We start from the raw sequence: 22,157 nt of genomic DNA, 5'->3' as shown, positions 1-22,157 counted from the left end.
ACACATGACTATATGGGCAGTTCTTACACCAAGTCTCATTCCATCAGGGAAATGCCTATCAACCCATGGCCAAGAATCTTTTCCATACCAGGCACTCCTCTTAACTCCACACACTTCCCTAGGGATGTGCCCTCCTCTACACTTGGCAAATCTCCCTTAGAATTTTATTTATGGATTCTGTACTAGAGTCATAATACAGGGGTCAACTTTTGCCTTTAGACTACAGGTTTTTTGAAGGCAGAATAGACCTCATTCCCTTCTTTTCATATATAAACATTATATAATTAAAAAATTTGACCAACACTGAGGAATGAAGGAGTGATCTAGTGGTTAGCCCTGGCCCCTAAATAATTCTCCCTTACCATTTATCAGTTCAGGTACTTTTGAATGAAGTCATCACTACTAAGAAAAAAACTCAGGAGTGGAAAGAGGGAGGCACAGGAGCTCTGCTCGGTACCTGAGCCTAGTGTGAGGCCTGCAGCTCCTGGGAGCTCACCAAGCCTCTTGACCAGTTTGTGGCAAATGGGAGAGAGCCTGAAAGGAGTGACATGGAGTATAATAAAGCTGAGTATTCTGTCTCGAAATAGGACCAGAGACTAGGAAACACACAGATCAAAAGATGCTGAGTCAGTGTTAGTGAAATTTCCCAATTGCATCATGGCTCCTTTAGAAAAGTTTTAACTGAAAATATCCATGTTTTATTTCACATCGTGCCCTTGCACATAACTGCCAAGCCATAAACCTTAACACAACAAGCTTCCTGTTTTTATTCAAAGCAGTCTAGTGAAGAACACAGTTGCCATGTTTTATAAGATAGAGTTATTTTTCTCCCTCCAGTTCTTTTCAGCATACAGTGTGATTTAATGCCACTCTCTCCCTTTTTGAAAACCTAACAATGCTCGTTTATTTCTTGGTTATAACAAGTCACTTGCTTTAATGTGTCAGTTTTCTCAGAAGGCTGCCTATAATAGAACTGTCTTGATAACTTCAAAATAAAGCCTAAGAAATCAATTTTAAAGGGTAAAACCCTGCTATTGCAAGTTCTTTGTAGGTGTGTGTGCCAAATCAGGCTATTGACATTAAACTAGCTGACTTTAATTTCAATTCATTCACTCAACAAGCAAGTATTGAGTCCTACATTTATAACATTACCTTAAAATAGATTGAAAGGCTTGTCAAAGAACTTGCTAAATAATCTCCTAAGCTTGTTGACATGAATAATTCCTGATTTATGTTGAATGAATAGAGTTCTTGGTATTGGAGTGTTTACGCATTTTCCTTTTTATCAACCAGGGAAAACAATTAACCCTCGAGAGGAAAAAAAATCACAAAATATAGTATAATGCAGCTAGAAAGGGAAATAAACATCAGACTAGCTCAGTTCAGTTCAGTTCAGTTGCTCAGTTGTGCCCGACTCTTTGCAACCCCACGAACCGCAGCACGCCAGGCCTCCCTGTTCATCACCAACTCCCGGAGTTCACTCAGACTCACGTCCATCGAGTCAGTGATGCCATCCAGCCATCTCATCCTCTGTCATCCCCTTCTCCTCCTGCCCCCGATCCCTCCCAGCATCAAAGTCTTTTCCAATGAGTCAACTCTTCGCATGAGGTGGCCAAAGTACTGGAGTTTCAGCTTTAGTATCATTCATTCCAAAGAAATCCCAGGGCTGATCTCCTTTAGAGTGGACTGGTTGGACCTCCTTGCAGTCCAAGGGAATCCCAAGAGTCTTCTCCAACACCACAGTTCAAAAGCATCAATTCTTTGGCGTTCAGCCTTCTTCACAGTCCAACTCTCACATCCATACATGACCGCTGGAAAAACCATAGCCTTGACTAGATGGACCTTAGTCAGCAAAGTAATGTCTCTGCTTTTGAATATGCTCTCTAGGTTGGTCATAAGCCTTCGCCAAGATATTGAAATCTGAAACCCAAGTTTTCCCTGAACTCATGCCAAAACTCTCATAGCAAGAGAAGGTTTAGTAAGTGTTTTCATTATTTTGTTACAGTGAAGTCTCAAATGTAAAATGTATCATAGTTAAACATCAGTGTAAGTCTCAGTTGTATCCAAATCTTTGCCACCCCACAGACTGAAGCCCACCAGGCTCCTCTGTCCATGGAATTCTCCAGGCTAGAATACTGGAGTGGGTCACCATTCCCTTCTCCAGGGGATCTCCCCACCACAAGGATCAAACTCATGTCTCCTGTATTACAGGCAAGTTCTTTACCATCTGAGCTACCAGGGAAGTCCAAACATCAGTTGAAGAAGGTATTTAAGAGACTTTTTAAAAAATAAATTGATTCTAAATTAATTACTCTTTTAGACTACCTGCGTTTCTCATCTTCTGTGAAATAAGAAAAATTGTTACACCATTTTCCAAGAGAGCAAATATGTCAAAGCCATGGATACACAGATGCAGTTTTGTTCACAGTGACACACACGTACACAATTTCAGGTTAAGGAGCTACTACTATTCTCTACTGCCATCAATTCTGAATACTTTTCCTAAATGCAATTTACTCCAATTAATATCTTAATCATTTCAGCTGTAAAGTAGGGACAATATTAGTGCCTACCTCCTGGGTTAGTTGTGTGAAATGAATGAACATATATAGATAGATAGATAGATAGATAGATAGATAGATAGATAGATAAAGCACTTACAATGATGTAGCACACAGCTGGTTTTTTTAAGGGTTAGATATTATTATTCATTCAAAAGCTGTGATATATTTAGAAGTTAGACATGTTGTCTAATTTGTGTTCACAATTCAGATAGCATGAAAGTATGGGCTATAAGAAACCCAACCAACCTCACCAGTAACAAATAGGAGTATGAGGAGTACAAAGAAAACTCACCTCCATAAAAAGATGATTATGTAAGAAGGTTAGAGTTGTCTAGGTTGAATTTTAAATGTGCTTGAGGAGCAGGCTTAGTTAGTTTTGACAGTGGCAGAAATCTATTTGTGTTGCTTTACAAATGAAGATATGTACTATCAGGAGGGTACTAAAGACATAAATGGCCTAGATTCAGTTAGGCTAGTTGGAGGTCTACAGAAGAATTAGAAGCTGGGGAACAGACCAAGAGCTGATGGACTGCAGAACAAGGATGGAGGAGACAGTGGAAAGCATTAGCTGGGCAGAGATGTGCAGAGGTGGTATCATAGGCAGGAAATTTTAAAACATCAAAAATGAGGGGAAAAAGACAGGTGACAGAAAACTGAGAGGTGGCAGAAGGGCAAACCTGTGGGCAGGAGGTAGAGGGAGGACATGGAGACTGTGAGCGAGTGCTCTGAACTCATGCAGGCTAAGAGGAGGCTGAGAGCGGGGCCTACGACCTTACAAGCTCAGGAAGGGGAGAGCAGGAGGGACTGCTCAAAGCTTAATATCTGAGCCACCCCTGTATCCCCAGTGGGCTCACTGAGTGCTTTTCAACATGGCGAAATTGCCTGAACTATATGAAACTTTAACACATTAAATTCTATCAATAGTGCCTGTTTCATACCACAGTACTCACAAAGAATAACATGTGGCTGTGCATCAAAGTTTTCCCTAGTGGCTCAGACAATAAAGAGTATGCCTGCAGTGTGGAGGACCTGGGTTTGAACCCTGGGTCGAAAAGATCTCCAGGAGAAGGGAATGGCAACCCACTCCAGTATTCTTGCCTGGAGAACCTTATGGACAGAGAACCCTGGCAGGCCCCAATCCCTGGGATTGCATCAAAATCCTTGTTGCATCTTATTTAATGGAAGCTGGCAGAAAGAGAGCCTAGCAATGTGCCCAGGACAGAAAGGGGCTGCTGTCTGCTATCATACAAGTGGAAGTCAAGCTGGGATGGCACAGGTGAGAAGTAGAAGCAAGGTGTCCTGGTGATGGGGTGAAGGGTACTGGGACAGCAACGCCAAACTTAGCAACAGAGGGATGTTGAGACAGGCATGGAATACATGTTCACAGAATTTATCTCAGGGTGGTGGGGTTAATTTGAGGGTTTCCTTTGCAAAATGTATTTTCCAAATTTTTCAAACATAAATATTTGATTTTGATGATTAAAAAGACAGTTTTCCAAAAGCAAAGAAAACAAAATAAAGTAAAAGCCGCTGAGGTTGGTGCTACCTGGGCAAACCTGTATTTCCTGCTCACACATTGTAGTTTCTGCTCCCATGTGCCTTCAAAGTACCCTCTACCATCTGACAACTTGCTTTAGGGGCTTGGCATCTCAGGTTGAGGAGGACTGCCTCCACCTGGCAGCAATGCCATCTAATTCTTACCATCAGCTCCATTATGGTGCAAAATTTTTCTGGGGTATAATTTTGAGGACACAGACCTTGAGATGTATCTGTAAGCCCTCATCATCAGTAGAAACTTTAAGCTGTTACCCTTCTGAATAGATACACTGAGTAAAATTGTTTTATAGGAAATATATGTGATCTTGAGCCAGAGAGTTTGGAAGCTGGCTCCATCATTTATTAGCTGTATATTAGTTAATCCCTTTGTGTTTTATTTCCAAAATTACTGAAAAAGGGTAAGAATCTTACTCTATGCATTATAAGGATTAGACAGGAAATTTTAAAGTGTCTAGTGTATGACAGATATAAGGTGTTCAACAACAACAGAAAATAGCTGTTATTATTGTTAAACCAGGGAGGTGATTATGGCTGATTATGCACTTAAAGAGCATACCATTTAAACAGACAGGTAAGCTAATGATTATACAGAGTGTAGAAAGTACGCTGATAGAGCTATGTTCTAGGAACCTGGAGGTGGGCACACACATTAGATCGGGAGGGGACCAGTTTCCTAAGCTAAGTGTGCTTGTGCTGAATCTTGATGAGAAGTAGAGTCTACCACAGGGACAGGCTTAGGGTGGAACGGAGAGGTACCAGCCTCAAGCACAAAATTTAAAAGGGGAGAGGGCAAAATACTCAATAATCAATAGAAATAATATTTTAATACAATACTTTAAAAGTTGAATTAGCAAACTGTAGCCTGCAGGTTGACTGCTTGTTTGTATAAAGTTGTATTGGAGCAGAGGCTGCCCTTTAGGTGAGGTAAGGCAGGGGCACAGAAATGCAGGATCAATTTCTGTCTTTATTTCAAGTTTGAATTTTTTTGTTTATTGTAGATTTTTAAATTATTTTTTAACATTATTTTTCTTGATCACTGCACTTACTGGCACCTCCTTAGATTTTCTGCTTCAGAGGAGTGCCTTACCCTCTGATGAGAAGATAACAGAGATGGAAAAGTTAGGGGATACATTCCAGAAGGGAAAGAAGCCTTGTGAAGACCCTGGGGGCAGGCATGGAATGCTATCCTCACACCAAACAAGAAGACGGCTCCGCGGGGCTGGAACAAAGAGAGCAGGAGGGAGAAGAGCAGGTGAAGGGTCAGAGAAGCTGGGCAAGGCAGATCTTGAGGAACTGTTAAGTACAAGCTTAAAATAACTAAAATTCTAGTGAAGCACCAACCATTTTCACTAGCAGATTGATGGGATAACATTTTCGTTTGAGAGAAAACAACTGTTGGAGAGCCAAGACCAAAGGATTTAAGAGGCTATTTCAGTTACAGGTAAAAGGATGGTGACATGAACTCCAGAGCAGACAGTGTGGGACAGCAGAAGGGCCTAGGTTCACAGACATCTAGAAGGAGGGAACCTTGAATAAGCATTGACAATAACTATCCTAAAATCTCTCCCCTCTCTGCTAGAAAGATGGTAATGCCATTCACCTAGATAATTCATACAGGAGGAAGAGTAAGTCTGGGGGGAGATGATGATGGGGTTGGTGTGGACACAGGAAATTCAGGGTTCAGGTAAGAGGTATAAATGGAAATAACATCACAGGATGGTTACAATCACCAGGAGAGTTTCCAAAACTCCGCTGGAATGATAGACACTATGTGACCAGGCACCAAACTCAGTCCTTTTTCTTGGAAAAGTCAGCTAGGCAATGTGAGGCTGTGGAGACCTGCCTTGTGCAGGGGTCTATGAACCTCTAATACTCAGAGTTCCCCTCAGAGAAAAACACTCACTGGTGTGTCTTTGTAAAGTTGCAAAGCCTGTCCCTCTGGTCATTACTGAAGGAACCAGGAGTTGGTGCCCAAGGGAAGTCAACTACAAGAGAGGTGGTTTGGTCCCAAATCCACTCTTATGGTCCCTTTGTATGGGAAGTTGATAAAATGCCCTTAGTGTAATCTACCAGAAGTAAGTGTATCCAAAAGAAAGTAGCAGGGATTAATGGATGCCTGCTCTGAGGAAACAATAAAATGACCAAAGCAGGTGGGGAGCTGTTATATCTTGTTTAGCAATGAGCTATTGATACTTCTCCCTGAAACTGGCTGTCCGCATTGTCTGGCCAAGGAATCCCTGGGACTCATCCTAAACCAACAGTGGCCAAGATGGGTTTTGGTGCATGGAGTCACAAAGAGTTGGAGATGACTGAGCGATTGAACAATATTTTTGGGGTAATCCCTACAAGCCCCTGACATGTCATTAACATGTGTAGGTTTTTTCCATGTAACCTAAAAAAACTATAGGTGAAGTAAGGCCCCCTTCTCTTGGGAGAGCCAGAAGACCAAAGTCTGACGGCAAGGTTGTGACAGAAACCAGAAGCTCATAGCTAAGAAGGTTAGGACACTGGCAAATTCCAGAGCAAAACTGAGTCACAAGCCAGCACAGGAATCAGATCCTGCAGACTGACAATGGGGAGCATAGGGAGGAGCCCCAACAAAACTCATTCAACAGTGACCTGGCCAAGTCAGTTCTCTGCGCCTTGTTTTTCTAATCTGAAAAATGGAGTTAATCTTGGTACTTCTACATGAGGTTGTGATGAGGATTAAATGAATTAAATGTGCAGTGTCCTTATAGCCAGGAATAAAGTTAACATTATGTAAATGGCTGTCAAAAATACACTATTTGCTTTTATAAAAATTGACTTGTATCGGCCCTTTTCTCCCTTCTTAGACATTGTGTAGCTTCTGACACGCATCACAACTAAAGTTAACCAATTGCCAAATGTACACCAAAGTCCTGGGTCAAGAAGAGCCCCTGGAGGAGGGCACAGCAACCCACTCCAGTATCTTGCCTGGAGAATCCCTTGGACAGAGGACCTTGGCGGGTTTCAGTCCATGAGGTCACAGAGTCAGACACGACTGAAGCAACTTAGCACAGTACAGACACACATCAAGGCCAACAAATTGCTTGATTCAGCTTGGGGTTACACTGTCTCAATTTGGTTTATTTAGCAGCTGTATACAGGACTGCCAGGAATATTAATACATTCCCCAGTGAATCTGGGGAAATAAGCACTTGTGTCTACACTGGATATTTAGTTTTTAAGGTTACTTATAGGGGGAAAAAATATCATCCTACTCTGATGTAGTTCCTAATAAGGCCACTAATCAACAGTAAAAGAATGTCTTTCAAAGTGAAGAAACAGCAGTTAACAAAGTCAGTTGCTGTGAATGTCCTTTATTTCCAGAGTCTAATTTTCCTGTTTGATAATAAGCATCTCCTTTAATTTTTTTTTCTATAAGATATGCTCTTTCTGATTCTGAAGTAATTCTTCTGACTGATATATATGCAATTCATTTTATACAATTTTCAATTGGCTAGAAAGAAAAGAAAGGGCAATTTTCATTGAGAAGCTACTATGGTTTATGCACTATTCTCTTCACTGTTACACATTTTTCTCATTCACTTCTCACTGCACACTTATAAAGTTAGCAATATCATCCTCACTTAAAATGTGATTAAAGAAAGAATCTAGAATTGTTTACTTCTCTTATTATATTGAATCCAGAAGATCATATTAAATCATAAACAGTTTTTTGTTCATATTTTCTTTTTTTTTTTTTCCATTAGTTACAAAATTTAATTGTAAGGATCAAACAGTAGTTATTTGTCAAACCAATCGACATTAATAGCCTTGAAGTGTGCAGAAGCTAGTTTTTAAATAAAAGTGACAAATACCGGTAAGATTCTTATAACACATAAACAAATGTGATTCTGGAAGTTGAGTACAAGAGAATGATAGTGCAATCATCAATAAGTAAACCAAAGGCATAATCTTCTAAATTATTTAAACAGAATAAATTCTAGTTTAAAAAAAGTTTAAAACTACATAAAACTCAAAGCAATCTAACTGTTTTCTACCTGAGATCAAAATAAGTTTTTTTTCCTATCTAAACATAATTTGTGGCATTGAGGTAAATCTGAATTCATGTGATACACTTTGTCAAACTTTTCCAAAAAATTTTAAGCCCTGCTGTAGAGAGAAATTCTCATGTTATACATTCATATTTACACATTTTTTCCTCAAAGACTAATGACAAATTTATGAGGTTAATAGGCCTGTAATGGGACCATGATACTATTAATAATATGAAAATAAAGCTACTCATTTATACCATGTGTTCCTATATGTGCAATATGAAATGGATCATAGAATCTATGTACAAAGGTGAATCACCAAGAGTTCAGAAATTAAGCTTACTTTAAAAAAGCTCGTTCTGTTCTTTTTTGGAGCAGAGGTTGCAAAGTTGTGATGCATAACAAAAACATTGTGTACCCGGGCTCCAAAACCAAACACTGGCCTAAACTGGCAATAACTGCAACTTAAAATAAAAATTAAACCCTACTAGATATTCACTGTGGTTACGCCACTTTTGGCTTTAGGGTCTGTAGGTTTTACTGAGGTAACAACCTCTTATCTCTTGCCTCCCCTCCTGTGCTTGCCCCTACTGCCTCCAGCTTCCTTTCATGTGGCTGTCTTTGGCAATGCTTCCAAATTTTGAAAGCAGAAGAACCTGCTAAAGTAAACGGAGAGGATGAAAAATAAAACTATAAACGATGTATGAAAATCAACCTAACTATATGGACTGAGAAAGAAAATGCTAGACGGAAGACTAAGAATACCCTCAAGGGAAAATTAGAAAATTTTTTTTTTAAATTGGGGACTGTTACTCCTAGATCTTCTTCCACACCTCCTGATTAGAAGAGTGTGGAACCAAAATTTCAAACTCTTGAAAGGTGATGACTTTGAAGGAGGAGCTAAGGAAGTAAATAAATGATAAAGAAGTACAGCAGTAGCTTTAGCTGTCAATGAGTTTCTTTGCTCTAGCATTGGCATTATCAATACGATCTTTGTTGGTATCAGCCTTTTCTGTGATCCGATCTATTTGTCGGTTTTGAGCTTCAATCTCATTGCCCATGTCCAGAGCCATGTTTTTTAGGTTTCCTAGGATACTGCCCACTTGAGTCAGGTTCTCTTCCATTTCATCTTCCCTGGCATCATTTGTTATACGTTTAATGTATCCCCCGCTGGCTGCTCCTGCAGTCGCTTGTTGAGGCTGACCATTTGTCACTCGGCCTGGCTGCTTAGATACTATATTGCTAGGAGAGTTGTCTCCACCATCACCCCATGTTGCTTTATAGGCTTTACTAGACTCAAAGTTCTTTGTCCTACTACATGGGCATACACAAAGGCCACAGCACTTGTTGAGTTCTGTTAAAGTCTTCTCTGCTTCTCTCATGTCTTTGTTTATTTGGTCCATGCCTTCTTCTATGCGTTTTAGTTGTTCCCCTTGTTCATCCAGCATAGTGATAGTCTTGATTCCTGCATCCTGCGACTCAATGGCTAAACCCAGGATTCTCCTTGTACTTTCCAGAGACTCATCAGTAACCTGGTTAGCCCTCAGCTGAATTTCTTCTGCTGACAGATTATCCATGGTCAATTAAAATTCTTGATAGGTACAGAAACTGAAATGTGGATATTCAAGCAGAGTTCCAGCCACTCCTCTCCGGCCGCTACAGCTCGAACACCCGCAGGCCGGACTCCCAGCTGCGACCTTCTTGCGCCTGCGCTCGCCAGCACTGCGCGCCTGCGCACTTCCCTGGCGCGGCGAGCCCCTCATATTTTCATAAATGATGAATTCCACATTAACACTGAAAGAAGATAATACAGTGCTTTGTTTTGTATTTTATTTATTTATCTATTTTGCCTCTCTTCACAACTTGAGGAATTTTTAGTTCCTTGACCAGGGAGTGACCAGGGACCCTTGACAGTGAGAGCTCAGAGTGCTAACCACTAGACTGCCAGGGAATTCCCAAGGCTTTAGCCTTCTATGAACTGCTCACAGGGAGTATTCACTCTGCTTCCCTCTGGTAAATGCTTGACGTGTGACATCTTCCCTTCCCTCTAGACATCCCAAATCTTCCAAGAATGAGGGTACAGGACTGCCAAAGAGCAAAGATTTAATACTGTGCTTTAACTTGACTTAATTCTAACAATCTGGAGCCTGTTAACCTAAGGTTTAATGGATTTCTCCAATTGGCTTAGTGATAAGGAATCTGCCTACAATACAGGAGACTCGGGTTCAATTTCTGGGTTAGAAAGTTCCCCTGGAAGAGGAAATGGCAATCCACTCCAATTTTCCTTACCTGGAAAATTCCATGGACAGAGGAGCCTGGCAGACTGCAGTCCACAGAGTCACAAAGAGTTGGACATGACTGAGCAACTGAGCACACACACACACAGTCTTTATGGGAGATGTGCCTTCTTGTTTGAAGACACTCAGAGCTTCTTATTTAAAAACACAGACTATGCTACTCTTCTGTCATAGCCAGAAATCTCACTGTAGCGTCAAAAAGAGGAGAAGGAAAAGTTATCCAATTTTTAAGCTTCTTTAACTTTCCAGATTTAATTGAGTGGTATCCTTTTTTCTTAAGGATCTAAGTGTATCAACTGAGAAGAGCTTCTCCTTTACTCAGTAAAAGAAGAGCTTCAAATTTTCTTTATTTAACAAAGCAAAATTGGCAATCAGATATATCATCGAAATTATTATCCTCTCAATTCATCTTTCTTCTATATTTATTCTTTGGTTTAGCCTTCAAAAAGCACTAACAAAATACAAGAGTAGCCACTGCAGAAAATTACCAACTGATAAATTACATTTATAGTTAAGGGATTTTTGTTGCTGTTGTTGTTTATTTTCTTTTGTTTTTAAATAAAAGTCCATGGAGTCTACTTGAGCAAAATAACAACAATAAATAACTTTATTGGAAGACTGGGATATTTATTAGAATCCAAGAAAGAGTGAAAATGCCTTGGAAAGGACAGGATCTTAGGAAATTCTAGGGACCCAGTAGCAGAAATTCATGGATTTTCTAGAATGCTGTCTAGAGTTACTGAGCTTCTAGAAACTTTCAGAGCCTGTGTCTTTTGGGTCAATAATTCCAAATCCCTGGAAAGGAAAATCTAATTGACCTCACTAAAGTCAGGTAATCACCCCTGGATTAGCCCTCCAGAAGTTTCCACATCTCTCTCTCTCTCACACAAACACACACACACACACACACACACACACACACACACACATGTATGCAAGAATGTTTCTGTCATGGGAGACAGTGGCAATGTGATACACCATCCCAAACATCCACTTTCATGATTAATACCAATTATGTCCTAGGAAATGCTGTCTTTCTTGCCATGTATCCTCAAAACACAGTGTAACTGCATCTGAATGAATGCCAGGAAGGTTTGAGGTCATGCCATTGTTAGTGTCAGAGAGAGGCGCTACTTTGGAGTATGGTTTGAGTGGCAGAGGCACATAAGCAACAAAGGAAAACGCTAAATAAAAAAAGAAGCAAAATAATTAACATTGAATCCTGCCCCTCAGATACTGTGAATACAATAAACTCCTGCATGATAAAGTGCTTTTCCTTAGTGGTGCTGAAAGTCAAGTGTCTTGTTTCTCTTTGTGTTCCAGTCTGATTCCAGATTAGTGATTCAAATTTGCAATAGTTGCTTTTCATGGCTCAAGACCATTTTGCCATAGTAAACAATTCATATTACTCTTTAACTTGTATATCTAGATCTCAATGTGATACTACGTAACACGCTATCGGTTTTATTAATTTATTTTTGAATTGGAAACTAGAGGAATCTTGAACACTAGAATTGAAAATACTGATAAATTTATTTATATAAAAGTTCTTAATATGATGCATTAAATTTTTTCAAAGAAATTTCATTTTTATTTAAAACTTTGATATTCAATAATTTAACTTGTAGTTTGACTTTTCTGTAAAAGATCATTTAGATGCTTTAGAAAACAGTATTAAAAATACTTTCCTTATTATCAAACTTTGCATTTAATTCTCATTAAAAGATAAACACAAACTTTATCCCTTTTAAATATAATTTCACTTTATTAATTGATTCTAAGCATATTCAAAAGCAGAGACATTACTTTGCCGACTAAGGTCCGTCTAGTCAAGGCTATGGTTTTTCCAGTGGTCAAGTATGGATGTGAGAATTGGACTGTGAAGAAGGCTGAGTGCCGAAGAATTGATGCTTTTGAGCTGTGGTGTTGGAGAAGACTCTTAAGAGTCCCTTGGACCACAAGGAGATCCAACCAGTCCATTCTGAAGGAGATCAGCCCTGGGATTTCTTTGGAAGGAATGATGCTAAAGCTGAAACTCCAATACTTTGGCCACCTCATGCGAAGAGTTGACTCATTGGAAAAGACTCTGATGCTGGGAGGGATTGGGGGCAGGAGGAGAAGGGGACGACAGAGGATGAGATGGCTGGATGGCATCACAGACTCGATGGATGTGAATCTGAGTGAACTCCAGGAATTGGTGATGGACAGGGAGGCCTGGCGTGCTGCGATGCATGGGGTGGCAAAGAGTCGGACACGACTGAGTGACTGAACTGAACTGAATCTAAAATTGAATGCAATTTATACTATTGTCTTGGTATTAATAAGGAGTATGTCAAGGCTGTATATTGTCACCCTGCTTATTTAACTTCTATGCAGAGTACATCATGAGTAACGCTGGGCTGGAAGAAACACAAGCTGGAATCAAGATTGCTGAGAGAAATATCAATAACCTCAGATATGCTGATGACACCACCCTTATGGCAAAAAGTGAAGAGGAACTAAAAGCCTTGATGAAAGTGAAAGAGGAGAGTGAAAAAGTTGGCTTAAAGCTCAACATTCAGAAAATGAAGATCATGGCATCTGGTCTCATTACTTCATGGGAAATAGATGGGGAAACAGTAGAAACATTGTCAGACTTTTATTTTCTGGGGCTCCAAAATCACTGCAGATGGTGACTGCATCCATGAAATTAAAAGATGCTTACTCTTTGGAAGGAAAGTTATGACCAACCTAGATAGCATATTGAAAAGCAGAGACATTACTTTGCCAACAAAGGTCCATCTAGTCAAGGCTATGGTTTTTCCAGTGGTCATGTATGGATGTGAGAGTTGGACTGTGAAGAAAGCTGAGCACCAAAGAATTGATCCTTTTGGAATGTGGTGTTGGAGAAGTCTCTTGAGAGTCCCTTGGACTGTAAGGAGATCCAACCAGTCCATCCTAAAGGAGATCAGTCCTGGCTGTTCATTGGAAGGACCGATGCTGAGGCTGAAGCTCCAATACTTTGGCCACTTCATGTGAAAAGTTGACTCATTGGAAAAGACCCTCATGCTGGAAGGGACTGGGGGCAGGAGAAGAAGGGGACGACAGAGGATGAGAATGCTAGATGGCATCACCGACTCAATGGACATGAGTTTGGGTGAACTCCAGGAGTTGGTAATGGACAGGGAGGCCTGGCGCGCTGCGATTCATGGGGTCGCAGAGTCGGACACGACTGAGCGACTGAACTGACTGACCGACTGACTTGGTGTTAATAATATAATTAGTGATTTCTTTAAACTCAGGCAAGAAAAATCATTTCTGGGAATAAACGATAAAGAATTTTTGAATTATGTGCATCTTTATTTTTTTATTCACCTTACCATTGTCAGTCCATCAAGTGTGCATTCATGTATATGCAATAATTATATTGAGTTATCTTGTTACTTTGGCAACTTTTAGTCATATAAAAGTTCTGGATTTACAGATTTGTCATTATTTTTTTATTCGAAGTTATATTTGTTGAGATAGAAGGTTAGAACATATATAACCGTGCATTAGCTTGATTTGTGATTTAAATGTCTAGACAGTAAAAGCTAGTCAATATTCAGTCAAACTCCACTTGACTCTTGCAACAGGTTTCTTTAATATTATAAGCAGAGCTACATGTATGATTTTCTCTTTATATCTTTCCCCTTCTCATTCATTTTTTCCCTCTGTTACTCTCTGACTCTTTAATTACAGAACTGGCCATAAGCCTTGCTAGCAGATCCAGACAAAGAACGGGAACAAAATAAAACCCTACAGAACAATCATGCAATATTTGAAGAGATCTGTCCTACTGGTAAGAGCTATACTTTTGTTCAGCGTTATCACATGGAAGCATCATTGATTTAAGGTTGCACAGATACAAAGCAGCATGTACATAATTATTTGTTCTTTGGGGTGTAGTAATTTTCACATTCTTTTGTCCTATGACATGTAAGGCAAATTCCTCCAGTGGCCCCATAACCATCTGATTCTAGCTACTATTACAAGGTCCTTCTCTCAGAATTTAAAGCATCTCATCACTGAACTTTTTACTCTTCACAGGTTTACCTTTCCAGATTGTTGTATACTTGAAATCGTAGAGAATGTAGCTTTTTCAGATTTTTTTTCAGGTAGTAATATTCATTTTGGATTCATCTGCATTTTTTTACTGGCCTAATGCCAAAGCCTTTGACTGTTTGGATCAAAATAAACTGTGGAAAATTCTGAAAGAGATGGGAATACCAGACCACCTGACCTGCCTCTTGAGAAACCTATATGCAGGTCAGGAAGCAACAGTTAGAACTGGACATGGAACAACAGACTGGTTCCAAATAGGAAAAGGAGTATGTCAAGGCTGTATATTGTCACCCTACTTATTCAACTTACATGCAGAGTACATCATGAGAAACGCTGGGCTGGAAGAAGCACAAGCTGGAATCAAGATTGCCAGGAGAAATATCAATAACCTCAGATATGCAGATGACACCACCCTTATGGCAGAAAGTGAAGAAGAACTAAAGAGCCTCCTGATAAGAGTGAAAGAGGAGAGTGGAAAAGTTGGCTTAAAGCTCAACATTCAGAAAACGAAGATCATGGCATCTGGTCCCATCACTTCATGGGAAATAGATGGGGAAACAGTGTCAGACTTTATTTTTCTGGGTTCCAAAATCACTGCAGATGGTGATTGCAGCCATGAAATTAAAAGACGCTTACTCCTTGGAAGGAAAGTTATGACCAACCTAGACAGCATATTAAAAAGCAGAGACATTACTTTGCAACAAAGGTCCATCTAGTCAAGGCTATGGTTTTTCCAGTAGTCATGTATGGATGTGAGAGTTGGACTATAAAGAAGGCTGAGTGCTGAAGAATTGATGCTTTTGAACTGTGGTGTTGAAGAAGACTCTTGAGAATCCCTTGGACTGCAAGGAGATCCAACCAGTCCATCCTAAAGCAGATTAGTCCTGGGTTTTCACTGGAGGGACTGATGTTGAAGCTGAAACTCCAATACTCTGACCGCCTGATGCGAAGAGCTGACTCATTTGAAAAGACCCTGATGCTGGAAAGAGGGCAGGAGGAGAGGGGGATGACTAGGATGAGATGGTTGGATGGCATCACCAACTCAATGGACATGGGTTTCGGTGGACTCCGGGCGTTGGTGTTGGACAGGGAGGCCTGGCGTGCTGCAGTTCATGGGGTTGCAAAGAGTCGGACATGACTGAGCAACTGAACCGAACTGATTGAATATCTCATTTATTTTTATCACTAATTAATATTCAGGGCAACCCAGGTATCGTTAGTGGTAAAGATCCTGCTTGGCAATGCAGGAGACATAAGAGACTGTGGTTCGATCCCTGGGTCAGGAAGATCCCCTGAAGGAGGAAATGGCAACCCACTCCAGTATCTTTGCCTGGACACTCCCATGAAGAGAGGAGCCTAGCGGGCTACAGTCCATGGGATCACAAAGAATCGGACATGACTGAAGCGATTTAGCATGCAAATAATATTCATTGTATGGTGGGATGTGCAAGTTTATCTTTTCACCAATTGAAGAACATTTTGATTAACTCCAGGTTTTGGCAAATATGAATAAAGCTGCTATAAACATCCATCTTCAGGTTTTATGTGGATATCAGTTTTCAGCTCCCTGGTTAAAAATTGAGGAGCATGATTCCTGTATTGCATGGTAAATATGTATTTAGCTTTCTTCAGTTCAGTTCAGTTCAGTCGCTCAGTCGTGTCCAACTCTGCCACCCCATGAATTACAGCATGCCAGGCCTCTCTGTCTATCACCAACTCCCAGAGTTCACTCAAACTCATGTACATCGAGTCAGTGATGCCATCCAGCCATCTCATCCTCTGTCATCCCCTTCTCCTCTCGCCCCCAATCCCTCCCAGCATCAGAGTCTTTTCCTTTTTAAAAAAAAATTTTTTTTAATTACTTTACAATACTGTATTGGTTTTGCCATACATTGACATGAATCCGCCGCAGGTGTACATGAGTTCCCTACTCTGAACCCCCTCCCACCACCCTCCGCATATCATCTCTCTGGGTCATCCCCGTGCACCAGCCCCAAGCATCCTGTATCCTGTATCAAACATAGACTGGTGATTCATTTCTTACATGATAGTATACATGTTTCAATGCCATTCTCCCAAATCATCCCACCCTCTCCCTCTCCCACAGAGTCCAAAAGTCTGTTCTATACATCTGTGTCTCTTTTGCTGTCTCGCATACATGGTTGTCATTGCCATCTTTCTAAATTCCATATATATATGTTAGTATACTGCATTGGTGTTTTTCTTTCTGGCTTACTTCACTCTGTATAATCAGCTCCAGTTTCATCTACCTCATTAGAACTGATTCAAATGCATTCTTTTTAATGGCTGAGTAATACTCCATTGTGTATATGTAACACAACTTTCTTATCCATTCATCTGCTGATGGACATCGAGGCTGCTTCCATGTCCTGGCTATTGTAAACAGTGCTGTGATGAACATTGGGGTACACGTGTCTCTTTCAATTCTGGTTTCCTCAGTATGTATGCCCAGCAGTGGGATTGCTGGGTCATAAGGCAGTTCTATTTGCAGTTTTTTTAAGGAATCTCCACACTGTTCTCCATAGTGGCTGTTTTGGTTTGCATTCCCACCAATAGTGTAAGAGGGTTCCCTTTTCTCCACACCCTCTCCAGCATTTATTGCTTGTAGACTTTTGGATAGCAGCCATTCTGACTGGTGTGAAATGGTACCTCATTGTGGTTTTGATTTGCATTTCTCTGATAATGAGTGATGTTGAGCATCTTTTCATGTGTTTGTTAGCCATCCATATGTGTTCTTTGGAGAAATGTTTATTTAGTTCCTTGGCCCATTTTTTGATTCGGTCATTTATTTTTCTGGAATTGAGCTGCAGAAGTTGCTTGCATATTTTTGAAACTAGTTGTTTGTCAGTTGCTTCATTTGCTATTATTTTCTCCCCTTCTGAAGGCTGTCTTTTCACCTTCAGAGTCTTTTCCAATGAGTCAACTCTTCACATGAGGTGGCCAAAGTACTGGAGTTTCACCTTTAGCATCATTCCCTCCAAAGAAATCCCAGGGCTGATCTCCTTCAGAATGGGCTGGTTGGATCTCCTTTAGCTTTCTTCAGTTCAGTTCAGTTCAGTTCAGTTGCTCAGTCATGTCTGACTCTTTGCGACCCCATGAATCGCAGCACGCCAGGCCTTCCTATCCATCACCAACTCCAGGAGTTCACTCAGATTCACGTCCATCGAGTTGGTGATGCCATCCAGCCATCTCATTCTCTGTCGTCCCCTTTTTCTCCTGCCCCCATCCCTCCCAGTATCAGAGTATTTTCCAATGAGTCAACTCTTCGCATGAGGTGGCCAAAGTACTGGAGTTTCAGCTTTAGCATTATTCCTTCCAAAGAAATCCCAGGGCTGATCTCCTTTAGAGTGGACTGGTTGGATCTCCTTGCAGTCCAAGGGACTCTGAAGAGTGTTCTCCAGCACCACAGTTCAAAAGAAACTGCCAAACTGTCTTCCAAAGTGGATGTGCCATGTCCTCCGCAATTAATGAGGGCTTCTGTTGCTCCACATTTTACCAGCAGTTGGTGTAGTTAGCATTCTGAATGTTGGCCATTCTAATTGGTATGTCATGATATCTCATTGTTTAACTTGAAAATTCTTTAATGACGTGCAATGTTGAACATCTTTTCATATGTTTATGTGCTATTAATATCTGGATGTATGCTTTGGTGAGATGTCTGTTTGGATCTTTTGCTCATTTTTTAATTAGGTTGTTCATTTTGTTACTGTTTAGTTCTTTGTACATTTTGGATAACGGTCTTTTATCAAATGCGTCTTTCATAAATATTTCTCCCAGTCTATGTATTACCTTCTCATCTTCTTGACATTGTCTTCTGCAGGGTAGAAGCTCCAATTTAATGAAGTCCATCTTACCAATTATTTCTTTAATGAATTGTGCCTTTGGTGTTGTACCTAAAAGTCATTGCCAAACCTAAGGCTATCCAGGTTTTTCTCCTACTTATCTTCTAGAAGTTTCATAGTTTTGAGTTTTACATTAAGGTCCATAATCCATTTTGAGTTAATTTCTGTGAAGTGAATAGTATCTTTGTCTGAATTGCTTTCTAACTGTCCAGTTATCCCAGCAACATTTGGTAAAAACATTATCTTGGTGCCATTGTATTTCCTCTGCTCCTTTGTCAAAAATCAGTTGATTATACTTTATGTTTATGTGGGTCTCTTTCTGGGCTTTATTCTGTTTCATTGATCTCTCTGTTCAATATCACACTGTCTTGATAACTGTGACACCACAATCAATTTTGAAGTTGAATGATGTCAAGCCTCCAACTTTATTCTTATTAATATTAAGTTACTTATTCTTAGTTTTTTGCCTCTTCATATACTCCTTGGAATCAGTTTGTTGATACCCACAAAAATACCTTGTTGACATTTTGATTTATATTGCATTGAATGTACAATCAAGTTGGATAAAACAGACATCTTGACAATATTGAATGATCATAGTCATGGATATAGAAAATTTTTCTAGTTAGTTATTTTTCAATATCTTTCATCAGAGTTTTATAGTTTTCCTTATATAGATCTTATACATATTTTTATTAAATTTATACCTACTTATGTATTTAATTTGAGAAGGATGCTAATATAAATGGTTAAATGTTTTTTAGCTTCAAATTCCTTTTGTTCATCGCTGGTATATAGGAAAGGGATTGACTTTTGTACATTAATCTTGTACACTGCAACTTTGCTATAGTTATTTATTAATTCTGGGAGGTTTTTGATGATTCTTTTGGATTTTCTACCTAGACAATCATTTATTCTGTGAAGACAGCTTTATTTCTTTTTAGTCTGTTACATTTTATTTCCTTTTATTGTATTCTTCCTGGAGAATCCCATGGAACAAAGAGCCTGGTGGGCTACAACCCATGGGGTCGCAAAGAATCGGACACAACTGAAGTGACTTAGCACACAAGCACGCACACAATGAACTACAATAATTGATTTTTGCATGTTGAACCAGGCTTTCATACCTGGGATAAATCCTACTTGGCCATGGTGTATAATTCTTTTTATAAATTGTTGGATTAAACTTATTGATACTTTGTTGGGGATTTTTGCATCCATTCATGAGAGGTATTGGTCTGTGGGTTTGTTTTCTTTTTCTAATATGTTTCCCTGCTTTTTATTATTATTAGAATATTAGAGTAATGCTGGTCTCAGAATGATTAAGGAAGTGTTTTCTCTACTTTTATCTTCTGGAAGATGTAAAGAATTGGTACACTTTCTCTCTTAAATATTTGGAATTCTACCAACTAGTGAACACATCTAACTGGTGATTTTTGTTTTGGAAGATCATTAATTATTGATTTGATATCTTTACTAGTTACAGGTATATTAAGATTGACTATTTCTTCTTTTGCTAGTTTTGACTAATATTGCCTTTCAAAGAATTGGTCCATAGGAATAAATTACATTATTAAATTTGTGTGCATAGAGCTGTTCATAATATCCCTTTATTTTTGTTTTTATATCCAAGAGATCTATTGTGATGTCCCATTCTTAATTTCCAATATTAGTAATTTGTGTTGTCTCTCTTTTTTCTTAGCCTGGCTATTCTTTCAATTTTATTAATCTTTCAAATTTTTATGATTTTTCCTATTGATTTCCTGTTTGCAATTTCATTGATTTCTGCTTTAATTGCTGTTAGTCCCTTTCTTCCACTTAATTAAATTTAATGTACTCTCTTTTTTCTAGTTTCCTAATGTAGAAGCCTAGATAACTGATTTTAGAGGGTTCTTATATTCTAAAAATATATATTGAATGCTTTAAAATTTTCCCTAAACTCTACTTTTGCTGCATCCCACAAATTTTAAGTTGTATTTTCATTTAGATAAAATCTCCTCTGCGCTATGTGTTATTTAGATGTGGGTTGTCTAATTTTCAAGTATTTGGTGATTTCTCAGCTGTTATTGATTTGTATGCTTTCTATTCTTTTAAATTTGTTAGAATGTGTTTTATGGCCAAGTTTGCTTCCCAAACTCTCTTGGTTTTACATGTAAACTTAAGAAGAATATATATTCTGCCATTGTTGGATGTAGATAATTATATTCAGTTGATTGATGCTGTTGTTAAATTCAGCTATTTCCTTACTGATCTTTTGCCTGCTGTATCTGTCCATTTCTGATAGAGGGATGTTAAAATCTCCAACTATAACATACTGATATATTTCTCCTTGCAGTACTATCAAGTTCTGCCTCATGTACTTTGATATCCTCTTGTTAGATTACTATGTCTTCTTAGGGGGTGACCCCCTTAGGGGTTAAAGATTATTATGTCTTCTTAGGTTATTCATCTCTTTACCTTTAGCTTCATTAATGTTCCCTCTTTATCCCTTATAACTTCCTTTGCTCTACAGTCTGATCTGTCTGCAATTAACATTGATAATTCTGCTTTCTTTTGTTTAGTATTAGCATTGTATATCTTTCTCCATCCCTTTCCTTTTCATCTCTCAGTACCGTTCAGTTGAGTGGCTCAGTCATGTCTGACTCTTTGGGACCCCATGGACTGCAGCACGCTAGGCTTTCCTGTCCATTACCAACTCCCGGAGCTTGCTCAAATTCATGTCCATCAAGTGAGTCCATCCAACCATTTCATCCTCTGTCGTCCCCTTCTCCTCTTGCCTTCAATCTTTTCCAGCATCAGGGTCTTTTCCAATGAGTCAGCTCTTTGCATGAGGTGGTCGAATTATTAGAGTTACAGCTTCAACATTAGTCCTTCCATGAATGTTCAGGACTGATTTCCTTTAGGATGGACTGGTTGGATATCCTTGCCATTCAAGGGATTCTCAAGAGTCTTCTCCAACACCACACTTCTAAAGCATCAATTCTTTGGTGCTCAGCTTTCTTTATAGTCTAACCCTCACATCCATACATGACCACTGGGAAACCATAGCTTTGACAGGATGGACCTTTGTTGGTAAAGTAATGTCTCTGCTTTTTAATATGCTCTCTAGGTTGGTCATAGCTGTCCTTCCAAGGAGCAAGTGTCTTTTCATTTTCATGGCTGCAGTCACCATCTGCAGTGATTTTGGAGCTCATGTATTTGCCATGAAGTAATGGGACCAGATGCCATGATCTTAGTTTTATGAATGTTGAGTTTTAAGCCAAATTTTTCACTCTCCTCTTTCACTTTCATCAAGAGACTCTTTAGTTTTTCTTCACTTTCTGCCATAAGAGTGGTGTCATCTGTGTATCTGAGATTATTGATATATGTCCCAGCAATCTTGATTCTAGCTTGCACTTCATCCAGCCTGGCATTTCACATGATGTACTCTGCATATAAGTTAAATAAGCAGGGTAACAATATACAGTCTTGACATACTCCTTTCCCAATTTGAAACCAGTCTGTTGTTCCACATCCAGTTCTAACTGTTGCTTCATGACTTGCACACAGATTTCTCAGGAGGCAGGCAAGGTGGTCCGGTATTTCCATCTCTTGAAGGATTTTCCACACTTTGTTGTGATCCACATAGTCAAAGGCTTTGGTATAGTCAATAAAGCAGACTTAGATGTTTTTCTGGAACTCTCATGCATTTTTGATGATCTCTGGATCCTCTACCTTTTCTGCGTCCAACTTGAACATCTGAAAGCTCACAATTAATGTACTGTTGAAGTC

The 22,157-nt window shown here is 39.4% G+C and overlaps 1 protein-coding gene across 1 annotated transcript; it reads right to left on the bottom strand.

Annotated features, from left to right (window-relative positions):
• LOC108636029 (synaptosomal-associated protein 23) lies at positions 7,864–9,866 on the bottom strand. Its single transcript, XM_018048365.1, has one exon. The coding sequence runs from the start codon at positions 9,718–9,720 to the stop codon at positions 9,085–9,087; it is 636 nt and encodes a 211-aa protein (XP_017903854.1). The 5' UTR covers positions 9,721–9,866; the 3' UTR covers positions 7,864–9,084.

Source organism: Capra hircus, chromosome 5, assembly GCF_001704415.2.
Source record: "Capra hircus breed San Clemente chromosome 5, ASM170441v1, whole genome shotgun sequence".
In the NCBI taxonomy this organism is placed as follows: Eukaryota; Metazoa; Chordata; class Mammalia; order Artiodactyla; family Bovidae; genus Capra; species Capra hircus.
The sequence above is the reverse complement of the archived record's forward strand: the minus strand, read 5'-3'. Positions and strand labels throughout refer to the sequence as shown.